Here is a 12,777-nt window from a genome sequence, read left to right on the forward strand (position 1 = left end):
CATGAAATATAAAACAATAAATTAAAGACACCCATCATTTGCTTAGGTAAGTCTGCTTTTCTTTAGCTCTTGTGTGTCTGTGTCCGTGTATGTGTGCATGCTAGGTTGTAGTTCCACCAACACTATGCATCCAAATTTCAAGGCAGTGTTGAAAAAGCACGAGACACATAGTATTTATATTAATTACCTTCTTATTCCAATAACACTCCACTGTGTGGCAAAATAATTCAGCACAATATGAGGCATTCTTGGGGTGTTGGCAGGGGCAGAGGTGGGGAGAAGTTACAGCTCTTTGCTTTGGGAGTTTTCCTGGAAAAAATCAAATTTTGCCTGCACCTTGCACACAAGCCAGTGGGCCAAAGTGCCTGGAATATGGCAAGTGGGATGCCCTCAAGGGGGGTTGGGAGGGGGCCAGGTTTCACACACATCCGTGGAAACAGGGAGAAGTTATGGCTCTTTGCTTTCTGAGTTTCCTTGGAAAACCTCAGATTTCACCAGTGCCTAGCATACAAACCAGTGGGCAAAACTGCCTGGGCTTTTGGGGGTGCAATGCCCTCAAGGGGGGCTGGGAGAGGCCAAGGTCTCACATGCTTGTGTGGAAACAGGGAGAAGTTACAGCTCTTTGCTCTGAGAGTTTCTGTGGAAAACATCAGATTTTAACTCCACCTAGCACAAAAATCACTGGGCCAAACTATCTGAGATTTTGCAGGTGGCCTCCTCTCCAGGGATGTGGAGAGGTCACCAAATTTCATGCCTGTATCATAAAAACTAAAAAGGTTATGACCATTTGTGTTTTCCCATGCAAGTCAATGGGAAAATGCCCAAAACGTGCCAGATATCCGAATCTTGCTTCGGATCTTTGTCGGATTGGAAGGGGTCCACAAATCGATCCGAGGTGGATCAGGGTAGCTTTGGATGATCCAAAACAGCATCCAAAGTGGATCAGGGAGTCCGTGCACAGCCCTAGAAAAGTCCACAAGTTATATATTATTTATTGTGCCTTTTGTTGCTAAATTATGACGTTGTCGCTTTTGACAAAAACTAATAATTAATCACAACAGCTAGATAATGTTTGCAAATTGAAGGCTTTTTAAAAGGATCTATTTCCTTGACAGATCACTTTGTTGTTCAGTTGTTAAGTCGTGTCCAACTCTTTGTGACCCCACGGACCATAGCATGCCAGGCCTTCCTGTCCTCCACTCTCTCCCGGACTGTGCTCAAGTTCATATTCATTGCATCGGTGATGCTATCTAGCCATCTCATCCTCTGCCATCACCTTCTCCTTTTGCCTTCAATCTTTCCCAGCATCAGGGTCTTTTCCAGGGAGTTTTCTCTTTGCATTAGGTGGCCAAAATATTTGAGCTACAGCTTCAGTATCTGTCCTTCCAATGAGCACTCAGGGTTGATTTCCTTTAGGATGGACTGATTTGACCTCCTTGCAGTCCAGGGGACTTGTAAGAGTCTTCTCCAGCACCACAGTTCGAAAGCATCAATTCTTCAGCGCTCAGCCTTCCTTATAGTCCGGCTCTCACAGCCACACGTTACTACTGGGAAAACCATAGCTTTGATTAGACAGACCTTTGTCGGCAAGATGATGTCTCTGCTCCTTACTATGCTGTCTAGGTTGGCCATAGCTTTCCTCCCAAGGAGCAAGCATCTTTTAATTTAATGGCTACAGTCACTGTCTGCAGTGATCTTGAAGCCAAAGAAAATAAAATCTGTCACTGCTTCCATTTCTTCCCCTTCTATATGCCAGGAAGTGATGGGGTCAGATGCCATGATCTTTGTTTTTTTAATGTTGAGTTTCAAACCAGCTTTTGCACTCTCCACTTTCACCCTCAACAAGAGGCTCTATAGATCCTCTTTGCTTTCTGCCATTAGGGTGGTATCGTCTGCGTATCTGAGGTTGTTGATAATTCTCCTGGCAATCTTAATTTCGACCTGTGATTCATCCAACCCGGCATTTCTCATGATGTACTCTGCATATAAATTAAATAAACACGGCAACAATATACAGCCTTGTCGTACTCCTTTCCCAATTTTGAACCAATCGGATGTCCGGTTCTTACTGTTGCTTCTTGACCTTCGTACAGGTTTCTCAGGAGACAGGTAAAGTGGTCTGGTACTTCCATCTCTTTCAGAATTTTCCACAGTTTGTTGTGATCCACACAATCAAAGGCTTTAGCGTAGTCAATGAAGCAGAAATAGACGTTTTTCTGGGATTCTCTTGCTTTCTCCATGATCCAGTGAATGTTGGCGATTTCATCTCTAGTTCCTCTGCCTCTTCGAAGCCCAGCTTGTACTTCCGGCAGTTCTCAGTTCACATACTGCTGAAGCCTAGCTTGTAGGATTTTGAGCATAACCTTGCTGGCATGTGAAATGAGCACAATTGTACGGTACTTTGAACACTCTTTGGCATTGCCCTTCTTTGGAATTAGAATGTAAACTGACCTTTTCCAGTCTTATAGCCACTGTTAAGTGTTCCAAATTTGTTGGCATATTGAGTGCAGCACTTTAACAGCATCATCTTTTAGGATTTTAAATAGCTCAGCTGGAATACTGTCATCTCCGCTAGCTTTGTTGTTAGTAATGCTTCCTAAGGCCCACTTGACTTCACTCTCTAGGATGTCTGGCTCAAGTTCAGTGACTGCACTCTCATGGCTATCAGGGACATTAAGATCTTTCCTGTATAGTTCTTCTGTGTATTCTTTCCACCTCCTCTTAATCTCCTCTGCTTCTGTGAGGTCCCTGCCTTCTTTGTCCTTTATCATGCCCATCTTTGCACAAAATGTTCCCTTAATATCTCCGATTTTCTTGAAAAGATCTCTTAGTCTTTCCCACTCTATTAGCCTTTGTTCTGTTTCATTTTGTACACCAAGACCATGCTTGCCTGTTATCCCGGTGATTTCTTGACTTCCTCCTTTAGCATTCCAATCCCCTATGATGAAGAGGACATCTTTTTTTGGTGTTAGTTCTAGAAGGTGTTGTAGGTCTTCATAGAACCGATCAACCTCAGCTTCTTCGGCATCAGTGGTTGGGGCATAGACTTGAATTACTGTGATGTTGAATGGTTTGCCTTGGATTCATACTGAGATCATTCTACCATTTTTGAGATTGTACCCCAGTACTGCTTCTCCCACCCTTTTATTGACTATGAGTGCTACTCCATTTCTTCTAAGGGATTCTTGCCCACAGTAGTAGATACGATGGTCACCTGAATTAAATTCGCCCATGCTTGTCCATTTTCGTTCGCTGATTCCCAAGATGTTGATGTTCAATCTTGCCATCTCATGTTTGACCACCTCCAGCTTACCTTGATTCATTGATCTGACATTCCAGGTTCCTAAACAATATTGTTATTTACAGCATTGGGCTTTCTTTTCACCACCAGACACATCCACAGCTGAGTGTCCTTTCAGCTTTGGCCCAGCCGCTTCACTCTTTCTGGCACTACTTGGAAATTCCCTCTGCTCTTCCCCTGTAGTATACTGGACACCTTCTGACCTGAGGGGCTCCTCTTCTGGCGTCATATCTTTTAGCCTTGTGATACGTTCCATGAGGTTTTCTTGGCAAGAATACTGGAGTGGGTTGCCATTTCCTTCTCCAATGGACCACATCCATCTTGGGTGGCCCTGCACAGCATAGCTTATGGCTTCACTGAATTACGGAAGCCCCTTCGCCACAACAAGGCAGTGATCCATGAAGGGGATGACGGATCACTACAGAATAGCAAAATATACATTTGTTTCATTACAAAACTCAAATCCAATCGCTAAATGTTTATAAGTATCCATGAAAAAACCTTAATGTCAATATATCTTTGACATTTACAAAAAGCGTTTTAGTGATTCAACTCTGAAAGCAATTTTAAAAGGTGCTCCAACTACAGGCTATTCTTTTCCGAACTCAATAAGCTTGAATAAAATTATTCTCTTTCCCATATACAGCTTAAGCTCTACATTAAAAATAATATAAATTGACTGCTACTTAACTCACTAACCTGTGCATTACTCAGGTAAAATACCCCATCGATAATGGAATTAAAAAACCTTTTAAAAACATAGACAGACTGAAGAATAAATTGATGCACTCTTAACTCTAAATCACCATGCTCTTTTTTGCCAAGAAGTGTTGACAATACCAACTTCAAGGTCGCTGTCAACTTGCTATGTCATTAGCAAATAAAATATGGTTTAATTGAAGCAAACTCAGCAAGAAGGTGCATTATTTTAAGTGAACATTGCAATATAGCTTGAAGAATTACTAATCGCCACTCCCGTTGACAATAAAAATGGATGAAGGAGCTTTGGAACTTTTTTCCTATGACTTTCCCGTAATTAAATATGGAAATAGATTCCATGAAGAATTAAAAGTCCCGGTGTGCATTAATCCTAGCACTAATGGACTGTCTTTCAGTGCTGCAGCACATAGGTAGTTCCCAGCATGTTCCCAACATTATGTAATCTATCAGTGTCAGCATTCTTAGTGTGAATATGTAAAACAGAACACAGATTGGGGATTACATCCCATGCTGTCGCAAGTGGAAATAGGCATTTATCACATCTCAGAATGCTTGTATAGAAACTTTGCATAGTTATGAAATGTCTTGTTCTATAAAGGCATCCAGCTGCATGACACTTTGTGTAATCATCTTCTAAACTACAAACGTATACGTTGTTCCAGAAAAAAAAGTCCTTCCAAAAGAAAAAAACATGCCTTGCATGCTTTGATATTCATCAACATAATGCTACCATTTATAAATAAAGCAAGGTTTCCAGCAATCTTTCTTTAAGTATACATTGGTAGTTTCTAATGTAAACCATACTACTATGCTGGGCTGTTTATCCATATAATTCTTCCCCTTTTCAAAACAAGTGCCAGGCCCTGGGGTCACAAAAGTGGGATTTAAAGTAATCCCACCTTCCAATGTCCAAAAATTTCCCTCCCTTTGCTGTGAACTCTGAAAGGGAGTGGGGAAGAGAAATCACAGTAGTTCTTCCCTGCTGTGGCTAGAGCCACAGACTGATCTGGGAACTATGTCCATCTTTCATGTAATTTCAAAAGTGCTGTAGCACATTGCTCTTCACATCATCTGGAATGAGAAACATTAATCTCTAAAACCCCAAAATCCAGAAGAACCCATTCAATCCAATCTACCAACCTTCCCAATATGGAGAAAAGGTTCACCAGAAACACCTCTCTGTTGTATCAGTATCAATAGCTTGGCTTACTAATGAAAGTATAGCATGTACTCACTACAATACAACTGTCTTCACTTGTACGATCCTGCCAGTATGCTTAGGTCAGTGTGAGGGTCTCTTTTCATATGCCCATCACAGAACAACTTAGACTGGTGAATACAAGCAGCACAGTTTTCTCAGTGGTGACCCCTCAAGCGTGGAACACCCTTCCTGCTACCTTGTGCCTTACACCTTTGGTGCAAGTCTTTAAGAAAGCTTTTAAAACATTAAGAAAGCTTTTAAAACAGCATTGTGGGTGGGGAGTTAGGATTGCACTCTTAGTTTAATTACTGGTTGATTGTTTTTTACATCATGGTTTATTATTTTAGTATGTATTTGGGATTAGCCACCATATATAGTCTTTTTGGACCAAAAAGTCTTGATAAAAATACTTTAATCAATAAAGATTAAGTCAAGTATTTTAAATCTCTGCATTGCTGTTAGGTTTTTTTCTGGTTATGCTTTTATATTTTGTACTGTTTTATGCTGTACTTGTGGTTTAAATTTTTATGAACAGCCCAGAGAGCTTTGGCTATTGAGCAGTATAGAAATGTAATAAATTAATTAATATAATATAAAATAAAATAAATAAGATCACTAAGAACTATTAAAATATGTTTTTAAGTTTCTTAGGAGCCATACTGTACATAATTCACAGATATAAGGGATATGTTGATGTATGTATTGAATCATCTATGACTTTTCCAATACAGAATAAGACATTCTTAATCTTTCCAAAATCTTGAAAGATTTGATTTTTTTCATTCCCTGTATCTAATACAATGCCAGTCTGAGTAAGGCAAAATGCCTTATGATGCCAAAAACAAGTAGTTCAATTTAATGACTCTGCTGCCCCCTAATGAACTGACTGAAAACACATATAAGGAATAACCTGCAGAATTATAAGCAATGATAGGCTGACTTCATATTTATTTTAGTTAATTGCAACTCTAAATTACTGTTCTGCTATTAAAGATGAAGCATGCTTGAAAATTAAAAGGATTACTTGCACATGCCTCAGAACCTCCTTATAGCCTCTAATAAGCAATGGTTGGGCTTCCAACTATAATCAATTCTCTTGGTGTAGGAAAGCCACCCCAGGAATATCTCAGAACAAAATGTTATTCTATATTATCTGAGTGAAAGAGGAAATGACTGAAAGTAACCTTATAATACACTGATCTCCAAGTATTTTATAAAATAACTATAATTAAAAATTGAAACATCATGATTTTCCACATAGCATGCTGCCTGTTTGTATGAATAGAACTAATGTATGATTACTTTACTTGGAGAAGACAACCAATGCTTATAGGGGCTTGAGATATTTTGGTTAAATCGATGGCTGCCAACTATTTGCATGTGATACAATGGATTAGAAATCCATAAAAATAAACACACTGCAAACATGAAAGTCATGAGAAGCAGAAGGTGCCTTATACCAAATCAGACTATTTGTCTATCTATCTTGTCTATTTGTCTATCTATAAGAAAAGAAAAAGATGCAGCAGCATCAAAAACAAAACGGGAAGGGAAGGGAGCTAGACTAAGGTCTAAAAACGTTGCCATGGTTAACTAGATAGCCATTAGTTGTGGCCACCATGAAGTCCTCTATAACACTCAAAAGGGTCAGGAGAGAGATGGGTTGGGGCGTATGCTCACAAATATGTTGCTGTACTTTCTCACTGAAGTCCAGACAACACAGCCAGAAGTATAGTTAGCAGACCAGCATAAAACAGGAATAATGTACTTTTCTCAAATTCAGAAGGCCATGGGGTACGTTCATGGAGACAGTGGAGCTTCTGAGAACCCCGTTCCAGAAAGCAGCCATCATGCTGGTCATTATCCTTCCTCTTCTAAACTGAGAAAGGGTTTGGACAAAGTGCTTGGGAGTGGGGAAAGGGGGAAAAAAGCAGGTGGATTGGATCAGAGTAGTCTACACTGAATTGCCACATACATTTACCCACACATGCACATAAATCCCCTCTGCTAGATTTTTGTACTGGTAGATGGCATGCCTAAACTACCCATACAGCATCTTGCTGTTTTTCCTCTACTAAATGACCAGTTCCAAGGGTTGGAACATAGGAAACGGCTTTATATTGAATCAGACAATTGGTCGATCTAGCCCAATATTGTTGACTTGGACTGGCAGTGACCCTCCAGGATTTCAGGCAGGAGTCTTCCTCAGTCCTACCTGAAGATGCCACAGATGGAACCAGGGATCCTCTATATGCAAAGCAGATGCTCTACTATTGAGCTATGGCCCCTATTTTCACAAAAATTGATGGTCACTTCCTAACTCCCCAGATCAGAGTCAAAAAATATATAAAGAATTATACATGACTTGGGATAGAGATAAGTAACCCAAGCAATAGCAGCAATGCAGATAATCAAGTCTGTACAAGTTAGGTTGACTCAAGTATGCTTTCCTTCTATCTCCTAGGCATAGATTCAATGAAGATGGACATGAGAACTTCAAAAGAATCTTGGTCACACAAGTATTTTTGATGTGAGGGACTATCAGCTGAACTTCCCAGCAATCTTGTGACTGTATCTCTCACGTGGAGAGGTCACTATTTACCACATTCTAGAAAGAGCTAATTTCCAAGAACATGGTAAACCCATCACATGGGGCAACAATGCAATTCAAACTGACATTTCTCCATCAACTAGTAGGGCAAGATCCTTCTAGCAGGCACCAACTGTTGGTTGCAATCCCACTACACATATTTGCTAAAATCCATGAGGCTCAAAGACATGTGCAAACACAGCCAGTTCTCATTACCAGAATACCTTTAAGGTGGCATGCAAGCCATCTTCAATATTACTCTGTCCCAATTTTAGTACTATCTAAAAGCTTTGTGCACTTCTCCTATACTGCTTCTGGGAAAGCAACATGTACAAACATTGCTGCCACATATTTGAGGGGTACTATGTCTTGCTGCAGTCAGGGACCCTCAGTGGAAGGAAGAGGATCTAAATCTCTACAGAGTTGAGCTGATGGACCTGAACAGATATTTTGGACTTCAACTCCCATCAGCTGAAGCCACGACGGCCTATGGTCAGGAAGGCTGAGGGTTGTCATTCAAAACATCTGGAGGTCACCAACTCGGAGATGGCTGCTTCAGCAGATGAACTGAGCAGCAAGAATCTTATCTGTGATCCAGATTCCTGACTAGTGCCAAAGCAAGAGTGGACAGATACAGAGCTTTCAGGACCCTGGACAGATCACTGCAAGCTGATCACTTCTTCCAACATTAAAACTCAGCTCCAACTGAGCTCTAATATAGCTTGAGACGGTGACTACCTGTCCCAGACTCCACCACCACCACCCAGGTGAGAAGTGGATAGTCTTAAAGGGACAGCCCTCAGATTTAAAGCTGAGCACTCCATCACATGAGAACATAAAAAGAGACATGCTGGATTAGACCAAGGGTCCTTCTAGTGCAGCATTCTATTTGCACAGTGGTCAACCAGCTGCCCATGAGAAACCCACAAGCAGGACATTCATGCAACAGCACCCTCCCACTCATGTTCCCCAGCAACGGGTATACAGAAGCATGCTCTCTCTGATACTGGAGGTAATGAGTAGTAGCTACCAACAACTGTATCCTCCATGAATTTGTCTAATCCCCTTTTAAAACCACCCAAATTGGTAGCCATTACTACATCTTGTGGAAGTGAATTCCACAGTTTAACTCTGTGCTGTGTGAAGAAGTACTTCTTTTTATCTGTCCTGAATCTCCAACCAATCAGCTTCATGGGATGACCCTGGGTTGTAGTATTATGACAGAGGGAGAAAACTGTCTGCTTATTCATTGTCTGTACATCGTGCATAATTTTGTACACCTCTATCATGTCTTCCCTTACTTGCCTTTTTTCTAAGCTAAATAGTCCCAGATGTTGTAATCTTTCCTTACCAGAGAGTTGCTCCAGCCCATTTTTAGTTGCCCTTTTCTGTATTTTTTCCAACTCTACAGTATCCTTTTTTTGGTGCAGTAACCACAACTGTATACAGTATTCCAAGTGTAGTTGCACCATAGATTTGTATAAGGGCACTATGATATTGGCAGTTTCATTCTCAATTCCTTATGTAATTACACCTAAAACAGAATTTGCCTTTTACATAGCAGCCACACACTGGGTCAACATGTTCACTGAGCTGTACACCACAACCACAAGACCAACAAAGCCCTATGAGGAGAGACTGAGAGAACTGGGCATGTTTAGCCTTGAGAAGAGAAGACTGAGGGGAGATATGACAGCACTCTTCAAGTACTTGAAAGGTTGTCACAGAGAGGAAGGCCAGCATCTCTTCTCGATCATCCCAGAGTGCAGGACACGGAATAATGGGCTCAAGTTACAGGAAGCCAGATTCTGGCTAAACATCAGGAAAAACGTCCTGACTGTTAGAGCAATATGAGAATGGAACCAATTACCTAGGGAAGTAGTGGGCTCTCCCACACTGGAGGCATTCAAGATAAAGCTGGACAGCTATCTGTCAGGGATGCTCTGACTTGGATTCCTGCAATGAGCAGGGGGTTGGACTCGATGGTCTTATAAGCCCTTCCAACCCTACTAGTCTATGATTCTATGATCTCTTTCTTGGCCAATCACTGCTAGCTCAGATCCTATCAGTGTATATGTGGAGTTAGGATTTTTTTTGCCTCAGTGTGCATCACCTTACAACTGCTTACATTGAGCTGCATTTGCCATTTTGATGCCCATTCTCCCAGTTTGGAGAGATCCTTTCGGAGCGCTTCGCAATCCTTTTTTGTTTTAACTTTTCCAAATAATTTGGTGCCATCAGCAAACTTGGCCACCTCGCTGCTCACATCCATTCCCTTCTGGTGAACAGGAACTAGGGAGAGTGAGATCCCTGGCTGGGAAGGTCCTGGTTCCTCTGGGAAATCCTGCTCAAAGTCTGCTGTTTCTAGGGGTCCCCATTCAGGGGTCTTAGGTCCAAGTAGTTCTGACAGGCTTAGGTTTGTATTGGGAGGGACGTGAGTCCAAGGCCCTCATCATTAGTGTTGACAGAGCCACCTGGTTGGTTCCTCCCTTCCTGTGTCCGAGTCTTGACAGCTGCTCAAAGTTCAGCTTATGACACCAATAATGAAATGATTTAAACATTACTTACACTTTTTGTCTGATAGTATGCTGGACCCAAAGTACTGTCTCTTGCAGGAGGGTTATGTTTTATAAGAATGCCATCCTCAGTCTCTTCGTAACCAAATGATTGCCCTTGGGAAGGGATAGATGGAGCTTCTGACTTTCGGAGGACTTTGATATTACTTGCAAGTTTCTGCAGAAACAAATGCAATATGCTTTGTTACAGCAGTAGCATATTCTTCTAACAGAGCAAAGTACGATGAGATTTGGCATGTCCAGTGTAATTTTCCTTATGAAAGAATACCCTTAAGTCTACAAGCTATTGACTCTGTACACCTGACTAAAGTACAAGTATATTTGACATTGAGAGACCTGCAACTAAACAAAAATAGATGTTTGAAAGCAAACACATTAACAAATGAAACTGCTATTGCTGCTACAGGCAGTAGGGAAAACATATTCATTAAAGCCCTGAGTGCCGTAGGTCAGCCAAAAATAATCTGAACTCAATCTAGATGTCTTATACGTGATCCTCCAGTGTCTCATAGTTTGGAAAACTATAGTAGTACCCACATAACTTCTTGTCACTTTTTTACATCAGTCTGTTCATAATATAGTTTTGAAAGCATAAGTATAAATGTCACTTCTTTATTAAAAGAAATCAGCATCTAGGTTTTTTGCTTGGTTGATTGGTTTCTTTGGAGTAGGATTCAGCAGACTGAAAAATGAAAAATAAACCAAATTATACACACATTTCTTCCTTAAATTTCCTCAGGAAATAAGATTCAAAATTCACTCTGTCGCATGGGCCCAATACTAAACCCTTCCCAATGGTAGACCCTGCATTTAACTAGAGCTTTTCCAAGGGACATACTTTTCACAGTGTTTCATGGACTGGGTGCACCCTTGTGAATCCTGCCCACGTCTGAAGATACATAAAAATGTACTGTGAGAAACAAAATCCAAGTATCTGAGTCAGAGAGATCTGTGTGAAGCAAGACTTCAGAAACAGCTCCCAGATTAACAATAAGTCTTTTTTTTTTAAGTTAAGACTCATGGGGTAGTATTCTATTCAGCACTAACATAAATTATATTGCACTAGTATGAGTTACCTCTATCGCAATACCAATAGCGTTTGCTGGTGTTACAGGTTTCCCCCCAAAACCAGGCATGCCAGCAAATGCTATTGGCACTGTGTTAGAGCAGAGTTGCCTCAGGCCCAGGGGCCAAATCTGTCCCACCTGGAGTCCTAATCTGTCCCTCTGGGGTCCCCCAGAAGACCATGCCCCTTGCCCTGGCCCCACTCCCTTTCTGCTGACCACCGATCGCTTGGAGGTTTCCCTGCTTTTGCGCCGTTTTTTGCCCCGCTCTAAAAAGGCTGAAATGTCTCTCCTCCTAAGGCTTAGATACTGGCAGTAAGAACTTCAAGCAAAAATAGGTTGGTATTTTGGCCCCCCTCCTTTTCCTTCAGCCCCTCCCACCACCGGCATGCAGCCCCCAAGCGTTTCTCAGAAATGAAATTTGGCCCTTGGGCTGAAAGAGGTTCAACGCCCCTGCACTGGAGTTAGCACTAGTGCCAAATAGGATACTACCCATGGCATAGAATTAAGAGAGTCAATTTATATAAGAAAGGAGCTTGGTGGGGGTAGGGGAGAGATATATTTGCCCCCTCAGAACAGAAGTTTCCATGCATTGCACTAGAAGCTACTTTTGAACCTCTGTAGCTGAATGCCTGCATCAGGAAGATAGAAACAGATAGAATACCCTGTAGAAGATATGGCAGACTTCCCTGATGTTGGAGCAGCCACAATATGAGTGGCTGTAGCTGACACAAAAGCAGCTTTCCCAGGTGTCAGTGGTTCTTTGAAATTTTAAAAAGAGGAGAGGCCCACAAGACTCTCGGCCTACTGGACAGTCGTTGAGGTAGCACAGCTGGAGCAGATTAGTGAGCTATAAGGCACTAAGAGAAAGACCTTAGGAAGCAGGGAATGGGACAAAATGTCCAAGAAGGACTCCAACATGGCCACCAAGAGTTTGAAGGAAATGATATGGAAATGTGGTAGTTGGGACTAGAGTGCTGACAACCACTGCAAAAAGCAGAGCTAGCTATTAGGGCAATAGGAGAAAAAGAGATAGCAGCAAGGGAGACAGATATAAACTTCTAGGTGGGGGGAAAGGGTGGGGGCAGTCATATTAATGTCTGTATTGTCCCAATTCTACGTTTGTATGCTGCACAGGCTTCCAACCCCTTGTACTTCCAACTGCAGCAGAAAGGACATCTGTGTGAATTTCTTGGTATACACAATTTTATCCATCCTCTTTTCTACACAGAAAGTATCTTGATATAGGAAAAAATATTATATGGAAAGCAGCCTTCAGTGTTGGCAGTCAATAAAAACAAAATTATGACAATATATCCTTTTTT

General features: G+C 41.5%; 1 protein-coding gene across 3 annotated transcripts in view; it reads right to left on the minus strand.

The window, feature by feature from the left end:
• STPG2 (sperm tail PG-rich repeat containing 2) overlaps positions 1 to 12,777 on the minus strand; it is a 337,064-nt gene that overhangs the window by 310,546 nt on the left and 13,741 nt on the right. For all 3 annotated transcript variants that reach the window (XR_014792012.1, XM_084855659.1, XM_084855660.1), the window contains exon 4: positions 10,381 to 10,545. Coding sequence is in view for 2 of the 3 variants with exons in the window: in XM_084855659.1 (XP_084711785.1) it covers positions 10,381 to 10,545 (165 nt within the window). In the remaining variant the exon portion in view is untranslated. The remainder of the gene's footprint in view (positions 1 to 10,380; positions 10,546 to 12,777) is intronic.

Source organism: Heloderma suspectum, chromosome 5 (genome assembly GCF_057233095.1).
Source record: "Heloderma suspectum isolate Gila_16-S chromosome 5, 16-S_ref, whole genome shotgun sequence".
NCBI lineage: Eukaryota > Metazoa > Chordata > Lepidosauria > Squamata > Helodermatidae > Heloderma > Heloderma suspectum.